The sequence below is a fragment of the Cebidichthys violaceus genome, unplaced genomic scaffold, assembly GCF_023349555.1.
Source record: "Cebidichthys violaceus isolate CVI_PGR_0920_01 unplaced genomic scaffold, fCebVio1.0.p SCAF_8, whole genome shotgun sequence".
Taxonomy (NCBI): domain Eukaryota; kingdom Metazoa; phylum Chordata; class Actinopteri; order Perciformes; family Stichaeidae; genus Cebidichthys; species Cebidichthys violaceus.
Window position 1 is genome coordinate 15,216,751 of NW_027176964.1, and position 18,797 is coordinate 15,235,547.

The window sequence follows — 18,797 nt, forward strand, 5'->3', positions numbered from 1 at the left end:
TATAAAATGTGGCTGACCTGAGCCTTTATAGATGGAATAAATGGTTTTACTACACAATGTCTGTTCATTTGATCATTGTAAAAAACTAATTGTTTCCTGCTGTGTTTTTTTATTGTCTTAATTCTATTTTATTGAAGGGGAAGTCTACTGTATGATACAATATATCCCCACCCCTGTACATTGTTAGCAATTTCTAGACAGTTTACAGTACTTTGAAATGCTGACAGAGTGAGAGATCTGACGTTTCTTCTGCTTCGTCTCCTTGGTTGACAGCAGTCACCTCTCACTTCTCTCCAATCAGCTCATGTTGCTCCTCTTTTGGTTTTTGCTAAAGAGGACATCTTTTCTATTTCAGCTGTATTACAGCTATTACAGCTGTAATAAGTATTTTTATTGTATCATCTCACAGTTTGGTTGTGCTATAAGTGTGGTACTACTACATGCCTACTGACCATTTAAAGTGGCTCTCAAGTGTGCATAGAAAAAGCTCAACTCAAAAATGTCACCTTTTCATTTTATTGAGGCAGTGGAAAAACGAAGAAGCCTTAAACATGTTGATCAATCCAAGACGTGTATAGACAACCTGTGGTTTTAATCCACACCTGTTAATGTTCATCATCATCCAAACCTCGCCACCTCAGCACCCGATGGATCCTCGATGGCCACTGAGAGACCTGAGGATGTTCGGCTGTAGTGTTCATTCGCCCACCTCGGAGGCTCTTCACTTGATGACATCAGCACTTGATGAACTGGTGAGTGACCTCATATATTCCCACCGACTCCTTGGCTTCCTCATCGTAGTCTGTCCAGTCCTGAAATTCACAAAATGTGGGTTTGTCAAATGAATGAAAGAACCTGCAACTAAATAACTACTGGTATTAAACTTCACACATAATGAATGATATACAACAGTGCAGCATCAAAGGTTGACATCCTGTTGAAAGTCAAATATTCTCAATGAAGAAATTCTAAACACAAACTGTCTCTAACGGACAAGTTGTTCCCTTCTTTAAACAGACAACATGTAACACACAAAGAACTCAAAGAACTGTAGGTAGTATGATACACATATACACAAATAAAGACAATTATGTTACAAAAACACACACACACACACACACACACACACACACACACACACACACACACACACACACACACACACACACACACACACACACACACACACACCTAGAAACAAACTAAATCAAAGATATCAGGGAAAAATATTCAGAGTTAAAATCAAAGAGAAAAGTAATAAAACTTAGGGAGTGAATTAGAGAATGTCTGTTAATGAATGAAAATTAAATTAATTCAGTGTCTTAAAGTACCATCATCTGGATTTGCATTGTAACAGAAAATATACTTAAGATTAAAAGAAGAAAAAAAAAAAAAAAAAAAAAAAAAGATTGTGGGATATTTCACAATCGAAAAAAAAGAGAAACTGTTTCTGTATCATGTTTACAAATGGTAGAAAAAACATCAACGTCTGTAAGTTCATTGATAAGATAATGAGTGGGGTATCGTTCATGTAAATGCCAAACCCTCCTCCAGTGTATCTTCTCAACTTTAGACCTTCAGAAACACTTGCCTCTAGGTCCAGTTGTATTCCTTTCATTGTGTCATAGTATCACACCAGAACTGAAGGGGACACGTTGTTCCCACTGCCATGGCCGTAGCCAGCAATGAGTCCTCAAGGTTTCAGGACAACGGATGAAAAACAGCCTCTTGGCTAATTCTGGCGCATTTACAGCAATATTTTTGTTAACGTGCACCGTCCCTTATCAAATAAACCAATACAAAAAAAAAAAAAAATAATAATAATAATAATAATAATAATAATAATAATAATAATAAGGGTGGGACCAAGCTAATTAGTTACTAAAGTGTCCACTATCTCTCTGAAGCTATGACTTGAAACGGACAGATATCAATAAGACAGATATCTGTGGTGGTGACGATGAGCAGGGTGAAGTGACTGGAGAAGACAGAGTGAGTGAGTGAAGTGTGGAGAGAGAGAGAGAGAGAGAGAGAGAGAGAGAGAGAGAGAGAGAGAGAGAGAGAGAGAGAGAGAGAGAGAGAGAGAGAGAGAGAGAGAGAGAGAGAGAGAGAGAGAGATCTTCTTGATGATATATGTACAGCATTAGAAGATATTATTGATGTTAACATCATTTGTACAGTTGATGATGATGATGATGATGATGATGATGTGCGGCTCCATATCTGAACCACAAGCGTCAGCAGCGTACAGTCGGGCGCTCTTCTCTGCGCTCCGGTGGCGCGGACGTGATGGTGAGACGTCTCTGGTGAAATATTGAGCCGACTCTGATTTGAGATGACTGTAGGACAGGTACACTGTGTTCTTATCATACTATGACTTTATTCTTGACTTCTCAGAGAACAGATATACGGGAGACGCTTTGACTGCGCAGAAGGTTTGGGACACGAGTCTTGCTGAAACTCACATGAGCTTTTGAAGTCCAGGGATTTATAAATGAATGAATACATCATTGCCACATGAACAATTAAAGAGATTACAAAACAGAAGACACAAAAGGAGATGGGAGAGCAAACCTACGTGTGCTGACTAGAGTAGAGATAAAGAAAATACTTGATCTACAGGAAATATTTGAAAGCAATACAGAATACCTGAGAGTCTTAATGTAGCCCATTACATTTCCATATCTTGAATTGTCACCTGCCGCCTGAATTTTCCTTTACATTTCCACCATTTTTCACCAGAACGCAGAAAATGACGTGTTTGACGCTCACTAACTTTTAAACTCTTGACTACGACACTTACTTTTTCTTGCAGGTTAATTTCAGGAAACTTTGTTCCAGACTCCGCTCCTTCTGCAGCGAAGCCAGCCTGGAGTGAGTTAAATAGAGACGATCAAATATTATCCAGTTTATAGAGTTTGAGAGCATCAGGCTCCTGGCGTCATCGTTAAGGTTATTAGTAACACCTGTGCTCCCTTTACAAGTTAAAATACTCACTTGAGGTTGGAAGTCGATGGGCTCCAGACCTCGACACTCGAACTGCACCATCGTCTTGAAGCGCTCGTTGTCCTCTGCCTTCAGCCCAGCAAACATACGGAAAGAGAGACACAATGTTAACGGCTGGGGAAAAAAAGAAGCAGCATTCAACTAACTCATTTGTGTTAGTCGACAAGACAGAGAGAGGATTTTGAAAATCTTTTTTTTTTCCACCATTCTGCTGTTGCTTAATTTCAGTCATGCGTTCAAGTGGCAACTACAGTGTATGTTAGTATCTGTGTGCAGCTGCACTGGAGAGAGGACAAAATGCGTCTGACTGTCTAGTTACACGAATACAGACCGGTGACGTGTCAATAGTTTCAAAAGTACAAGTAGACGTTTGCTTACATTATAAGGTTTGATTGTGTCTCCCAGGATATCTGTTAAAAAAAAAAAAAAAAAAAAAAAAAAAAACGGTTTACATATTATACTTCCAGACCTTTTATCTCAGAGACAAAGTGAGTCAAATGGTATGTCAGCTCGTACCGATTGAATTTTCCCTGGCACAAAGTTTACACTTCTGCACCATGCTGGCACTGCTTCTTCCTCCTTTTAGTGGCACACTCTCCTGTGGAATAGTTAAAACAAACAAACAAGTTGGACACCGTGTGTGTGTGTGTGTGTGTGACAATGTGGGCAAAATATTGCCTAACTGTGCGAACACACGTCTCTTTACCTCTAGGGTTACATACTGCCATTTATCTGGGATCTCTCCACAGTTTCCACACTTCAGCTACGTTGAGGGGAAATGACGAGGAAAAAGCATTGCTTGTGTAAATGAGACAGAAGGCGAGAGAGGCTGTGACACATCATAGGTAAACAGTGGAGTGAGTTAAATAGTTAGCATGCTAGCTTGACAGCCACCCTACCTTCAGAAACCAGCGGAAATCGTCGCCCAGCGGTCTCACGTTAGTGACATTTTCCAGAGTGGCTTTGAACTGGAGCCCAAATTTCTGTCACGACAAAAACGAGAGGTTAAAATCCCCCCAAAGTTAGGAAAACTGCTTCACTGTTTACATCAGAAACATGCTGCAGCGACACATACCACCATCTTGAAGCTTTGCCTGCTGCCTTCAGGTACACCTCGTAAATGATGGCTTCTGAGGCGTATGGGACGAGTTTTTATTTAGTTCTGTTGAAATCGAGCAGCACAGCTTTGCTTTAGTAATAATGTAGCTGGGAATTCATTTGGGAACACGTGGATCGTGCTTACAATATATATATAAAAAATCATACATCTAGAACAACCTACACAACATTGCTTTGTTTTCATATTTACAGTTAACAGTTTGTGTTTTATTAATATATATATATATATATATATATATATATATATATATATATATATATATATATATATATATATATATATATATATATATATATATATATATATATATATATATATATATATATATATATATATATATATCTTGGTAGTTTTAAACATTCGCAAACATCGCATTACAACTAAACCATCACACGCATCTAAACAGTCAAATTTCCGTTATCACTTTAAGGGAGCATAACTCCAGTCAATTGTACCCTCTAGTGGTCACAATAAAAGCACATTGAATGACCTACTTATTGATGACCCGTGTAACACTACTTCACAGTGAGAAGTCTTTGTTCGCATAACCACCACACACACACACACACACACACACAAACACACACACACACACACACACACACGTTTAATAGTCAAATAAAGTACATTAACAAATAATCACACTCTTCAGACAAAGACACTCGGCTGCATCAGTTTATTAACCATTAAGCAATTGCCTCGTAATAAGTGTAACACAGCCTACAGTACAAATCTCCTGGTACAAATCATTCATTCAATTTCTTTATACACAATAAATACAGCAAGTGGAATACAAAATTGATTCAACAGTTTATTATACCTTGAAGTTAAAGAATGGAAACTGGCTTTTTAGCGTGGATACTTACTGTAAACGTTAACCTGAGGCAACTTTGCAGAGGCATTGTGGTGGGTCTTGGTGGTTAATGGCCACACACCTGGGAAAACTAATATTGCTGTGGCATTGAACACCTTATTCTGGCATTTGAAAATGTTTTTTTCCAACCTGAGAGTATACATGTCATATCTTAAATCGTATTTTTAAGGGCTCTCATGAATGCTAGTCTATCCATTTAAAATTAGGAATATTTAAGTAAATCATACATCCAAATTTAAATAACCATCTTGTAGTTAACTCAACAAAATAGTGCTTGTGTAAATTAGTTGTGATTGATTTGAGTGTATCCCCAAAGTGTTACCATACCCACAACACTAGACTGGGTGAATACAGTGGTCAGCTGAACCTACCCAGCCTTTGGCTTCGTTGACCTGCACCTGACGATCAGTACTGAAAAGTCATGTGGTGTGTCGCTGCTGCTGCAGCAGTCATTGTACAGAGTCAGTGTTGTGGATACTTTGTGGTAAACAGAGTGAAACACATTCCACTAACACGAGACGAGGGAACTCAAATACCAAGAAACGAGTTGGAAACACTGCCAAGATTGTCGGTACAAATACAGAGTGCAATCCTGGTTTCTTCAACTCGTGTTATAATCTGCATCCTTCTCGTCTGGCACCCGACCAAACATGCATCAGTCTCCCCTGCTGTTAGGGATTCAAGTTTTATCAGACATTGCAATAAAGAAAAAGGGTTCCCCTCTTTTATTCATTAGCGGCACGATTTACCATGGAGCAGCAGGGGATACATAAAATAAAAAAAAAAAATGCAATTTGGGAGGAAAATGCATGGGGTCAACTTTTAACCCATGGTCTCATCACAACAACAGCTTCCTGTTTTAACCTGCTGACAAAAAAAATAAAAATAAAATCTAAATCCCAAGTTCAGTAATAACAATGAAAGTACCCAATAACAAGAGTAGTCATAATAAAAGGCATTTCAATTAATTTTGCGTCGCTTCCCCCCCCCCCCCCTCTCTTAAATACAAGAATGCCAACAGGCATTATTTACAGCGCAACCCCTCCACACCCCTCTCCGGCCTGTGAAGAGAGGTGTGACGAGGTCAATGAGGCCGGCTGCTGGACTCCGAGGTCCGCCGCTGGCGTGGAGTGCTGTGGCCGTTCGTGCAGCCATTGTGGCGCTTTAGTCCGCCGTTCAGAATGTCTTGGATGTGCTGTACTATCAAGTTGATGGCCACTGCAGGAAATGAGGAAGACAGATGTTTTACACACACAGTGCCCCACCGATTTAGCATTGCACTCCTGTAACAATGTCAGACAGACGAAGAAAAAGTGTCAAAATACAACTCTCTAGTCAAGACATTTTGGCGATTTGTTGCTAATAGCAGCTAAAGTCGTCTCAAGCAGCAAGAGGAGGAAGCTCCAATAAGCTCACTTAATTGTAAATCCTCATTCCAAAACATGTCGTCTTCAAACCCAACTGATGACCAGCAAAAATGCAATGTAGGCGTAAGTGTGTAATAATTGTCCATACCAAGGTTATCTGCTCCTCGTGGAATAATCACATCTGCATACTTCTTCGTCTGGTAGAAATAAAGATACGGTCAACGCTTAGGTCAGTTAACTGGCCAAAAAAAAAACATTTCTGATGACCAGATATACATACACTGAACAAACATACATACACGAATTGTGACCTAGATATGAATTCATTTTACAGTCAAAAATAAAACTCAGTGCTCCCTGGTTAATAAACAATGTAATGCAAGGTTATTGATTCACAAAAGCAGACAAATACATTAAAACCAATATATCAGTTGTACTCTGGACTCTAATGCCTGTAAAGTAGAAACATCACTTACTGGTAAACAGAACTCCTCAAAGGCTGGCTTCACAAAAGTGATGTACTGAGCCAGCACTTGTTCCAGCTCTCTCCCACGCTCACTGATGTCTCGAAGAACTGAAACCACACAAACACAACATAAGTACTAGTCCATTAAGCACAAGTTTAAAAAAAGGGTGCAACGCTCCACACCCTCTGCGTATTAACCCAACTCTCGCAACGCACCTCGGCGAGAGAGCCGTGTGTCTGGATCCGTGTCGACAAACAGCTTCATCTGGAAGAGATCTCTGATTTCCTGCGCGTAGAACATGAGGATGCCCTCAAACAGGACCACATCGGCCGGGTACACCGTAATGACCTCCTCTTTCCTGAAACACAGAGGTCCTCCTCGTCAGCGGCTACATTCAGACATGTAGTATGCAAATATTCCAATCGAGTTTATCAGGAACCGGTTCAACACGACTATCCGCGGTAATCTATTCTGCTGGAACATGATATTGGGTGTTGACTAAACAGTAACTTTGAAGTGTTGCAGATAGGTGCTCACCTGGAATGAGTGACAAAGTCATAAACTGGGATCTGGACAGTCTCACCCTGCAGGATTTGTTTGAGTGTTTGCTTAATCAGCTCACTGTCAAAGGCATCTGAGGAAAAGAAAAAAAAAAAAAAAAGGGCAAAACGCTCAGTTAGGATCTTTGAGAGACGTTGTGTAACTCAGCCCCTAGTTCAACCGGCTTGGTGTGCACCAATGCCCATGTGGGGGGACCCCCCCCACCACCGCACGTTTGGTAACCCAGGAATCCCTTTCCTGTAACAGGTGTTGGGTTCAGTCTCTGAGCCGTAGAGCAGCTGCCTCTGAGAAAGGCCTGCTGACTGTGGGGAGTTAAAACCAGCCGAGAAAGGAAGCAGGAGCTTCGGGGGGGGGGGGGGGGGGGGGGGGGGGGCAAAGTCAGACTCCAAAAATGGAGTTTATGCTTCTGCCAAGACGCAGTGATCATCAACGTGGCAGCAATGCGTGCTGCTGAACACAAGCCGGATGTTTTATATCATCTTGGTAAATTGCTTGATTGAACCCTCAAGTTATTTTAATCTAAATCAGAAAGCATTTTTTTAAATCTGTGTAGTCCTAAAGCAGCCTCAGCTGTTATTGCATCTCTTTGGTGGAGAATTTCAAAACCACAAACCCACAGTGAAACTGCACTTGCAGAACCTGGTTTCAAATTCGTTGGGGCAACTGAAATCTGCGATATGAACGGCACACATGTGCCTTGCTGTAAACCAGAGGGGATATATATCCCATACACTGTGCATACCTGGGTGATCAAAGTTGAACTGGCCCTTAAGTGCTTTTGCCTTCTGCTCTGCAGTCAGCACCTTGTAGAAGCTGTCCTGGCTGAGGATCACCACCTGCCGCTGGTGGTGGTCGATCTTGTTCTGGCCCAGCAGCTCCATGATCTTCTCACACACGGACGACTGCAGAAACAAACAAATGGGGGAAAAAAGAAAAAAAAAGATGAACTTACATGGGTGTGTGGTTAAAAACCTGCAGGAACACAACCGTCAACCCAAATGTGAGTGAAAACGTGTTTCAATTTAGTCCAAATTGATTGGAATTAAAACTTGCGTTTCACCCACAACCACATATAACCAGAAATAGGTTGTGTGGGTAATGTCCCACCTTGTGTGAGGTCAACTAACAATCAAAAGGTGAAATGCTTAGTGGTCCCACCATGTTTGTCCCCACTGACCTTCCCAACCAAATGACTCTCATACCCAGTGCTGACTGGGCATTCTCCCGTTAACCGGGGCTCTGTTGCCTTTGTGTAAATGAAATTGTAGTACAATGAATTTGGACAACCCCCCCATCCCCCCTTGATAGGGGGTAGAGGTTGTGTCAACACACTCAAATGCAACAAATTCAGAAGACCAGACTAATAAACACTGACATTTAATAAGGCAAATCTACAGCACAATTGTTTATGCTCAAACTCTAGATTCTAGAGTCCATAAATAATCCATTGTTATTCATTAAGTGAAAAGCAAGCATTTCAACCGTAAATCACCATCACAAAAGCCCAAAGGTGGCACTTTCCTTCATATCACTATAAAATAAATATTAGTTTAGAGACAGATACTTGATGTTCTAGTCACTTGGCGGGGGTTAGTAGTCTATTATATGACAATATTAGTTTAGTACTGTAAATAGGGATTGATGGGTTAATCGATGCTTGGATTTAGCGACAGTCTCTAAACTTTTTTTTTTTTTTTTTTTTTATTACCGGTAGAACAAAGAAATGCTTCTCTGTATTCAACCAGAACTGCCGACCCATCGTTAAAACCCGAGCCTCAGCAGTGAGGCCGAGAAACACAAAAATCTGCATTTCTGCCACGTTGAGCTGGGGGCTGCTGCCAAAATTCTCCCAATCCATGAGCAGTCACCTTACGACTTAAGACCGGTGTAGTCCGGCGTCAAAACAGTACAGGCCACCCTTCCTTCAGCGCCTTGTGTAGGGGCTTACAGAAAGAAAAACACGGACTCGTTGCCAGCGCGGAGATATATGGGACAAAGTTGGGAGGAGGGGCTTAAACCAGAGACAGCAGAGTGGAGGAAAAGAGGCGATTGTCTGCCCTCATGTCTAATTCTGTGAACCTACACCGCAAGTGAGGCCCGTTAGAGCAAAGATTCCACGCTTTCGTTTTTAAATGCCATTGAAAAAATGTGGTCGTCACTGACAAGCTTGTATGTTCAAATAGTGTCTCAAGGCGCGGCCTTTGGGGACACAGAAAAGTCGCAAAATACACCGGTTCATAACAAAGAGAACGACGTCATAGAAAATATTCACATCCGTGGAACATGGGTGCGTGTGTGTGTGTGTGTGTGTGTGTGTGCGTGCGTGCCGGTGGCGTGCACTGTCGCCTCAGTTACTGTAAAAGGCAAATCAGGGAGGGTATACGTTTAACTAGCGGATGAAAAATAAGTGTCTTTTAAAGCTTATTTCAGCTAATTACATACTACAGTAGACTTATAGCACGGTCAACATCGGTTTGTTTTTTTTATTAACCTAAACAGAACAAAAGGATGTGGACGCGATGGCAAGACATATTTAGAGCCCGTGTCGGTTAGGACTGTTACACCAACAACTAGGTTGTGTTAACGTGATTTAACTTAGCGTTAGCGGTTATCCCAGGTCACACACTCGGGTGGCCTAGAGACAAGTTAGCTCTCATTGTCTAGCTATCGTTAGCACAAACCGGTGCTGCTCCAATGTGATGGAATTTAGCCGGGCAGCTAACTTGGCCAAAGTAAGCTAAAGGCTGACATCAGTGCTTTCCACGTAGTCTGACGGTAGTTGATCCTGCTAACTACGACATGGGAAAAAAAATAACTGAACAAACGGGAAATTCAGTAACGTTAATGTACAACGGGCGTTGTTAAACGCGGACCAAGTAAAGCCGGTGATAGCGGTCGGTTAGACAGATGATAGAACTGTCAATCAAAACCCAAACGTTGAGCGCATGGGGGTTGAGTCGCTGTAGCCACGCGGTCAACTAGCACCCGGCTGCCGACAAACCCTCTGCCGTGATTAAGCTCAAACTAAAACAACGGCAATTCGCAAAAAAACCCGTAATATTAGCTAACTAGGAGTGCCAACCTTGCCGCTAGCGGTGCCCCCGGAGACACCGATGAGAAAAGGCTGTCGGATAATGTTGTTGGTGTTCTCGACACGGTCCTTTAGGTGGGTCTCGCTGTCCCCGGCCATGCTTGCAATGTATCGTCAGAGCTGCTGTGCTGGAACATAAATGAGGCGGAGCTCCTCCCACAACGCCGACGTTCATTTTATTTATTTTTTACCTTCATGTGTTTACATTTATTTTGTTTCAGTATAGGTTAACTCTAATACATGTCAAGTGTATAGTCGATTAAATTAGTAATTTGTAAATATTACCTTTATACATATATGTTTTTTGTGATTGACAGTGATAATAACCAACCGTCCGTTATGTCTGTAGACTCCAGCAACGGTCATATTTCACTTGCCCCGCCTCCTGGTTGCTCAACAGCAAAATCATGTCGTGAACCGAACATTAGCGTTCATGAATAGTTATTTACGTTAGAGTTAGAGTTCTAACCTTAAAATACGCACCATTTGGGAAGAAGCCTGTAAGTAAGTTGAAGAGTTAAAGACAACGGTGAAACATGACAAATGGCAGGGCGAGGAAAAAGAAGTCTGCACGTTAACAGTTTTATACACTTGTCGCTAACTTTAATCTGTTAACCGTTAGTCGCGTGAAACTCCTTTTTGACGTTTTCTAACGTTAATGTTGTCGGTTTTGTTCAAATGAAGGCACGGTGTTACATTACGTTTACCAGCAGAATGTATGTTTTCCAGTTATCGGCTAAACTTCAACCAATAGAGCCATTTGGAGCAACGTTATGCTCCAGAGGCTCGCGGCGTCCCTGCGGCTGCCCGCTGCTGCGGCGGCTCCTCTCGCGGCGGGGGTACGATGCGTCTCCTCGGGCTCAGTGGAGATCAAGGACCCGCTGAACTTCTGGGCTGGGAAGAGACAGACGATCCCAGAGACATGTAACAAGGAACATGTTTACGAACCTGCAACAGGTAAGCCGCACGAATATTGATTTTCTGTTTCCTAACTGGACTTTGATCATTGCTGTGTGAAACGTCTGTCTAGTGACATCTGACCTGTGAGCACAATATACTGTATTTTGTTATGTTATCTTGACCTTTCTGATAGTCTTTTTACACTATACATTTTCCATTTATGACATTTACTTATTCAAGGATTTTTTTTCTTCAGCAAGACACTCCTTTACAATGCTTATCCACACATCCATGCAGTCACACATGGCCACAATCTTTTGCAACCAGTTATGGCCCCTGACCAGCTTCAATGGGCAATATGGCCGCTCCCTAGCTATTATAGCTCTTTGTGGTACACTGCAGATGTTTCACTCTTATTGATCTTAATGTCTTAAGGTGCTTCTCAGCCTGAGAGTAATAAGAGAGTGTCAATGTATTTAGTATAATACAGGCCTCGTCTTTATTAATTAAAGGATGACTTTGAACCGGTAAAAACTAAACGAACAAGCATGTTTTGTACTTAACCTGTGTCACCGTCATACGTTTCACTGTTGCAGGGCGAGTCTTGTGCCATTTGGAGCTGTGTGGTGCTGCCGAGGTAGATCAGGCTGTGAAGGCTGCCCAGTCGGCGTTTGGTCATTGGAGCAAATTGTCTGGGATGGAGAGGACGAAGATCATGATAGAAGCTGCCCGTATCATTGAGGTGTTTTTTTTTTTTTTGGTTTGGTTCATTTGCTACCCCTGGTTTCCAAAATCATTCAGTGTGTTTGTAATTTGATTGAGGTCCTCCTAAAATTAGCATAACAAAGATCTAAAGAGTGGGAATTACTATCCATTGTGTTTTATTTCATGTAAAAAGGAAATACCAGAGACATCTCTACTGTCTCAGTGGAACATTTGAAGAGGTCAACACCTCAGCAACACTTGTAGTATAAAGAACTCAGCTGAATGTTAAACACCAACAATTCATGAAAAGAGTTTTTGTATTTCCAGTGTTGCTTCTGAGATCTTGTCTAACACACTTACTCTGGCTCTCGTGTTCAGAGCAGGAGAGAGGAGATAGCTGAAATGGAGGTGGTCAACAATGGGAAGTCCATCACAGAGGCCCGTCTGGATGTGGACTCTGCCAGACTGTGTATAGAGTACTATGCAGCCCTGGCTAGCACTCTAGCAGGTTGGTCCATATCTGTCAGTATTGCTCTATGCAATACATTATTTACATTTAGCCTAGTTTACAACGTCACCTTTTTTATACCTGTTTTTACACAATACTTTTGCCTTCTTTTGATCCAGGCCAGCATGTCCAGTTGGCTGGAGGGTCCTTTGCCTACACCCGCAGGGAGCCTCTGGGAGTGTGTGTCGGCATCGGTGCTTGGAATTTTCCTTTACAGATCGCTTCCTGGAAATCAGCTCCAGCCCTGGCCTGTGGTAAAGGATCCCACTAAAGTTACTAAAGACATAAATAATAACCTTGAGGACACCTAAATGGCTTCCCCTGTCAGGGAGGTTATTTAGCAGATTATCTCAAAAACTACCTTAAGGGATTCAGTGACATTTGTTAAGAATTTAGAAAAACATAGAAGATTTGGGTTTGGATAACACCACTATGTCCACATTTATAAAGTATTCATATAACTCCTCAACAGTAAGTCTTTAAAGTAAGAAAAGGTTTTTAAGGTTTTGGGATATTGGATGAATCGGGTTGTTTTTCTTCATAACGCTTTGTCATTTTTCTTTAGGTGGTTTCCAAATTCTTTTAGGTTTGACTTATTTGGCTTATTAACTGCTACAACTCACCCGCTTACTCTGCAGCCAAGTTTAAATGCACATTAAAAGCATTCTGAAAAATGTGAAGGCTTTTCACCCGTAGATGGTACTACATCAACACAGTATGTTTAAATCCCAGTGGTCATAAGTCTGTTTCTTTGCCCAAAATAGCCCAATGTTCTGATGTAATAAACCCTAACATTCTAAAGTCATGTTGTGCTTATTGTGCTTATTGTGCTGACCTGGCATCAGTCTGACCTCTGAGTGATTTCTCGTTAATTAAATCAAGTCAAACAATGGGTCTCGCTCTGTTGTCTGTCATCTGAAACAGGCAACTCCATGGTGTTCAAGCCTTCACCGGTGACGCCCGTGACAGCGGTCATGCTGGCGGAGATCTATGCGGCGGCCGGAGCTCCGGAGGGGCTGCTGAACGTGGTGCAGGGCGGCCAGGAGACCGGCAGCTTACTCTGCCACCACCCGGACGTCGCTAAGGTGTCCTTCACCGGGAGCGTGCCCACGGGCAAGAAGGTCGGTGCTGTTTACGCGGTAGAACTTAAAAATCCGCGCACCGTGTCAACTTTGACTGGTTTTAATAGCACAGTGTATTAAATAGTAAACACGACCGATCGATTCCCTAGATTTAGGATTTGTAGATCCTAAATGTGAGCAGAACAATCAACGGTTATTCCTCCATGCGACCCACAGATTATGGAGATGGCCTCCAAGGGGGTGAAGCCGGTGACTCTGGAGCTCGGGGGGAAATCTCCTCTGCTCATCTTTCAGGACAGCGATCTGGAGAACGCTGTGAGGGGAGCTCTGATGGCCAACTTCCTGTCTCAAGGCCAGGTCGATATTGTATATTTTGAAATGCTCACACAACATGTGACCAAACTACAAATTAAAAGCATATTATATTTGATTTAAATGTAACAACAGGTCTGCAGCAATGGTACAAGGGTGTTCGTTCAGAAGGATATTCTGCCTGAGTTTGTGGAGGAGGTGGTGAGGAGGACGCGGGCAATCCAGATCGGAGACCCGCTATTGGAGAGCACACGAATGGGAGCGCTGGTCAACCAGCCACATCTGGAAAAAGTGCTCTCCTATGTTGATCAGGCAAAGAAAGAGGTAAGACTCGTCGTAATAATTCATTTTGCTTCTTGTGCAGCGACTTTAATGAGACCTTTTTGTAAATTGCTCTGTTTGTAGGGAGCTACAGTTCTGTGCGGAGGTGAAGCTTTTGTACCATCAGATCCCAAACTCAGAGGTGGATACTACATGACTCCATGTGTATTGGGTAAGACCTCCGTGAATACAGTGCATTCAGAAGATGCACATCTTTACTCTTTGGTACTTTAGTGCTGCAACCTATTTTTTTTTTTTTACCAATTATTACTTTTCTAATTGCGGCTGTTCAGGCGACTGCACGGATGAGATGACCTGTGTGAAGGAGGAGATCTTCGGTCCCGTCATGTCTGTGTTGTCCTTCGAGACGGAAGAGGAGGCGCTGCAGCGAGCCAATGACACCACCCTGGGTCTGGCTGCAGGAGTTTTCACCAGGTGAGGGCGACCTCACTACTAAATGAGACTTTTTCCAACCATGATTGTCTGGAAACTTGGAAGAATCTAGATTTAAGTTGAAGGCAGCAAAATGACCAGTAGTTTCAGTAGAATATAACAATCGATAGATCAGTAAAGGCACGTGTAAATATTATTAAAATGAACTTCTGTAGGGATGTGAGGCGAGCCCATCGTGTTGTGGAGCACCTCAAGGCCGGTTCCTGTTTCATCAACAACTACAACATCACTCCAGTGGAGGTTCCCTTCGGAGGCTTCAAGATGTCAGGTACAGACAGACCAGACGCCGCTGGCCTGGTATTTGTTTTTCTTGAAATCATTTGAGTCTGCTTGAAGGACTATCGAGGTGTTATTTGTGATATTTTTCTTATTCAGCACCATCTTACAAAACAACAGCAGCAGCTAATCTGATCATTGTTTTGAGTTCTTCCATTTTATTTCCTTGTAATCTCTACATTCACCAGGCATAGGGCGTGAGAACGGCCAGGTGACGGTGGAGTACTACTCGCAGCTGAAGACGGTGTTTGTGGAGATGGGAGACGTGGACAGCCTCTTCTAGGACCCGCTCGAGAGGAACAATGGAGCTGTGACATTGACCCAGAGACCGAAAACCGACGGTCTGGACCAGAACTAACACTTCAGGGAAAAGAGCTCAAAGTGATGAGGAACACGCCTGGATCAGAGGAGACAGCAAGTCTGTACGGAAAATACGTTCAATATTTTCTGAATGTGAAATAAATGTAATTCTGAAGCAACTAGCTATGTAGAATAGCAGGAAACCTAAAACACATTTGAATCAAAGTTATCATCTGTGTGAAATGGATCAAATTAAAGATCGCTGAACCTTGATTGATTTCAGCTCCTAGAGAATCGAGATGAGTTTTGATGTTTTCTCACTCTTGATATATTCTGTCGCCTATGTGCAAAATAACTTCACAGAGTTGTACTTCACAACAGAAAAGGGTTTACAAGTCGAGCTTTATTTCTAGATCAATATATTTTTATAAACACAAAAAAGAAAATGAGCCCCTTGAGTGTTTGATTAAATTCATCTAGATTGCACATTTCATTTATGCTTTTTGTACAATGTTTAAATTAGAACCAGACAGTAACATCCTGCCTGGTGGCTAAAATAAAGATGTAAGGAACCAATCTTGACATGTTTTCATGTCAAATATATTGTAACATAACATAAACCTGTGTTTAACATTTCAATAAAATGAAGAACTAATTCATGTTTGTGACTGTCGGAGCTTTTGTTTTGTCTAAATTCTTCTTTTCTTTCTTGACAGATTTCTGGCAGCTGCATTTCTCTAAGATAGACGAAAAGAAATAATCACCTGTCAAGTTTGCATTGTGTCATATATCGTATAATATAATAATTCAAATATAGTGATCCGTATGAGAGGTTTCCACTGTATAATCATGCCTCTTGTACAACTGTACCTTTGCGAGGGGTCTTTTAGGTTTCTTGAACTGTGCAGACTCTGTTTAAAAGGAAAAGTAACGGTGTAAACCTTCTGATGTGTTTTCACAGTTTAGTCACAGTAGCAGCACAGACGTACCGTCTTCAGAAGGTAGCTCCTCTTCGTCGTATGTATCCTTACGAGGATCCTGTAATCCAGGAATGAGCTAGATTTAGCAATTTGTGAAAGAGGGGCCGAAGAGGGAGACGAAGACTAAACTGAAATCCAGCCTTTTAATATCCCTCTTTCTGCACCCACCGTGAACGTTCGACTCTCTGGAGGATCGCTCTGGGAAACCTGCTCGGTCTCCTTCAGATGCTTCCCTTCTTGAAGCTTCTCCAGCCGGCCTTGTTCCGCCGACACGCGCACTCTCAAGGCGTGAAACGCCGTCTGCACCTCGCCCACCTTGAAGTGCACAGCCACGCCTTCGAACCAGAGGCTGTCACATTCGCCCTCCTTGAAGCCCGGTGGTTGGTAGTCAGCTGGGGTGACTTTGAAAGGAGAGCAGGATGGAGACGTTTACAGGCGCGCGAACCCCAAGAAATGACACAAGATTCTTCAGAGACGTTAACGCATTCCTTACTGTCGTCGTAATAGTAGAGCTTCATGGTGAGGTACACGTCGCTGGGGAGGACGTCCAGGTTCTGCATGAGCAGGAAGAGCTTCCTGATGAGCAGCACCGAGGCTCTCTTGGTGTCCTCCAACGTCACCTGCATCTCCACGTCGTCGTTCCTGCGGTTTCCCAGAGTCATCATCACATATGGAGGCTTTATCTAGTACATCTAGAGCAAACATAGAAACTCTTTAATCCGAACCTGAGTATGTCCATCTCTGGTCCCTTCTCAGTGTATTTGAATTTGAACTGGTAGGACTCAATGATGCACTGCAAAGGGAGAAATGCTTCTCAACGTTGGAATTACGATTTGACAAAAATAAGTGTTTCTATTCAAAATCTTAAATCGTTTTTTCAGTATTCTCGGGGGAAGCTTACATTTGGGTCGTCTGGATTGGTGTACACCTAGATTTAAAAAAAAGCATGTACAGAGTTACTGCTCTGTTTTGTAAGCAATGTGTGAACTATAAATGTTGCCGTACCGACTTCATTTACTTACCCCAATGAATACAATCTGGAGCTGTTAAGAGGACAACGTTGAATAAAGAGTAAAACAAAAACAAACAAAAAAGTAGCAGCATGGATCAAAAGATGAAACGTTACAAATTAAAAGTATTCACGGATGCACTTACAAACTGCTTCTCTAACGCGTCAAAGCAGCCCATCATCCTGGAACATAAGAGATTAAAACAGGACGAAGACATCAATTAGGAAAAGGAAATGTCCTTCAGCCACCTAGTGATCATCACTGCCCACTTCCTACTCCTGGTGTTCAGCTGGAGTCTGGCTGCTAGACCGAAATCACTGCTGTATGTTCTGGAAGCATTAGAGCAGGAGTATCATAATTACCATTTAACAACTTTGCTGGCGCCAGCGGTGTTGCAGTCCTCACGCAAAACTTTGATGCACAAATCTGGTGGAATGGCAAAAAAAAAAAAAAAGGTTTAAAAAAAGCAGCATGTATTAGTTACTGATAATAAGCAACGTGTACCACCATCACCCTGTCAAAGTTCTGTGCATTTTCAATACGATTCTACTACTCGAGGTCTAAAATTGTATTTTTCTAGATTTCTAGGTTTCCAATAAGGCTGAAATTGCCATGTCGAAAAACATAGTTAACAACATGTGAAATGTGTGAAACGAGTTCTGATATTGCATTAGGTTTAATCCTATGAACATGCATGAAATGTTCCTTATTTTTCCTCTGGTCATCTTGTGGTCACCTTCCAGATATCTGGATCTGTAGGCATCCTCTGGAAAAATCCCCCTGAGGTAGGTGATGGAGGAGACCGCCACAGCCATCATCCTCTTCACGAAGACGAGGGACTCTTGCTTTGTTTTCAAGTCCTTCAGAAACAACCCGGTCCACTAAACCAAGACGTTGAGAAACAGGAGAAAAACATCTGGACTAAATTGGACTTGAAGACCACGCGATGGCGCAGTTGTCCACGTCAAGTGTCCCCCCCCCCCCCCCCCCCCAGAGACTTGACAATCATGATGAACATGGATTTATAAAACGCAGAAACTGATTAAATCAACTCATAAACATGTCGTTTGCTAGTATGTGGTGTGTGGTCAAACCTCGGCTGTTTCCTCTTTAGTCTTCCTGATGCACATCTTCCCAGCGGCCATGTTCTCCTCCTCTGGCGCTGAGGGATCTCTAAAGCTAACGGTTAATTAACCAAGCTAACAATGTGACGACAGGCTACACCGACATCAAGCTAACAGAACTAAACTATAATGTCAGTAACGGAACCTTTCCTCACATACATATTTTTATATGTTTGCTTTATGCTGTCTTGAAAAAAGCCTATCTCAAGTCTAAACAGGTTAGGCTTAAGTTAAAGTTACTCAAACGGTATAGTTACTCAAACATTAGCCAGGATATCGTAGTTTGTCTTTCCCGCCAAAAGTATCGCCGTCTCTCTACAGAAATGACCGGAAGTCTATT

The 18,797-nt window shown here is 42.2% G+C and overlaps 4 protein-coding genes across 7 annotated transcripts; 1 reads left to right on the forward strand and 3 right to left on the reverse strand.

Moving 5' to 3' along the window:
• Positions 1-502: 502 nt before the first annotated feature.
• czib (CXXC motif containing zinc binding protein) lies at positions 503-4,113 on the reverse strand. The gene is made up of 8 exons (XM_068738050.1): positions 4,082-4,113; positions 3,906-3,989; positions 3,713-3,769; positions 3,523-3,604; positions 3,385-3,416; positions 2,998-3,075; positions 2,804-2,869; positions 503-812 (listed from the first exon to the last, which is right to left on the reverse strand). The coding sequence occupies exons 1-8, from the start codon at positions 4,085-4,087 to the stop codon at positions 735-737; spliced, it is 483 nt and encodes a 160-aa protein (XP_068594151.1). The 5' UTR covers positions 4,088-4,113; the 3' UTR covers positions 503-734.
• A 672-nt stretch (positions 4,114-4,785) lies between these two features.
• uck2b (uridine-cytidine kinase 2b) lies at positions 4,786-10,591 on the reverse strand. The gene is made up of 7 exons (XM_068701663.1): positions 10,478-10,591; positions 8,138-8,297; positions 7,372-7,468; positions 7,050-7,192; positions 6,844-6,941; positions 6,516-6,564; positions 4,786-6,218 (listed from the first exon to the last, which is right to left on the reverse strand). Exons 1-7 carry the CDS (start codon positions 10,583-10,585, stop codon positions 6,085-6,087), a joined length of 789 nt encoding a protein of 262 aa, XP_068557764.1. The 5' UTR covers positions 10,586-10,591; the 3' UTR covers positions 4,786-6,084.
• A 283-nt stretch (positions 10,592-10,874) lies between these two features.
• On the forward strand, positions 10,875-16,002 carry aldh9a1b (aldehyde dehydrogenase 9 family, member A1b). Of its 3 annotated transcripts, none has more exons than XM_068701656.1 (12): positions 10,875-10,990; positions 11,216-11,443; positions 11,983-12,128; positions 12,470-12,599; positions 12,719-12,853; positions 13,524-13,720; positions 13,898-14,038; positions 14,129-14,317; positions 14,399-14,486; positions 14,608-14,749; positions 14,923-15,035; positions 15,232-16,002. In XM_068701656.1, exons 2-12 carry the CDS (start codon positions 11,260-11,262, stop codon positions 15,324-15,326), a joined length of 1,560 nt encoding a protein of 519 aa, XP_068557757.1. In that variant the 5' UTR covers positions 10,875-10,990; positions 11,216-11,259; the 3' UTR covers positions 15,327-16,002. The 3 variants fall into 3 exon arrangements, with proteins under 3 accessions (XP_068557757.1, XP_068557760.1, XP_068557758.1); XM_068701659.1 differs by having other exon boundaries at positions 10,875-10,986; XM_068701657.1 differs by having other exon boundaries at positions 10,875-11,443.
• A 5-nt stretch (positions 16,003-16,007) lies between these two features.
• zte38 (zebrafish testis-expressed 38) lies at positions 16,008-18,731 on the reverse strand. 2 transcript variants are annotated; one of them, XM_068701661.1, is made up of 12 exons: positions 18,428-18,731; positions 18,070-18,214; positions 17,696-17,759; positions 17,479-17,515; positions 17,346-17,366; positions 17,225-17,251; positions 17,049-17,116; positions 16,817-16,965; positions 16,492-16,724; positions 16,333-16,381; positions 16,214-16,254; positions 16,008-16,080 (listed from the first exon to the last, which is right to left on the reverse strand). In XM_068701661.1, the coding sequence occupies exons 1-12, from the start codon at positions 18,476-18,478 to the stop codon at positions 16,033-16,035; spliced, it is 933 nt and encodes a 310-aa protein (XP_068557762.1). In that variant the 5' UTR covers positions 18,479-18,731; the 3' UTR covers positions 16,008-16,032. The 2 variants fall into 2 exon arrangements, with proteins under 2 accessions (XP_068557762.1, XP_068557761.1); XM_068701660.1 differs by having other exon boundaries at positions 16,037-16,254.
• Between the last annotated feature and the right edge of the window lie 66 nt (positions 18,732-18,797).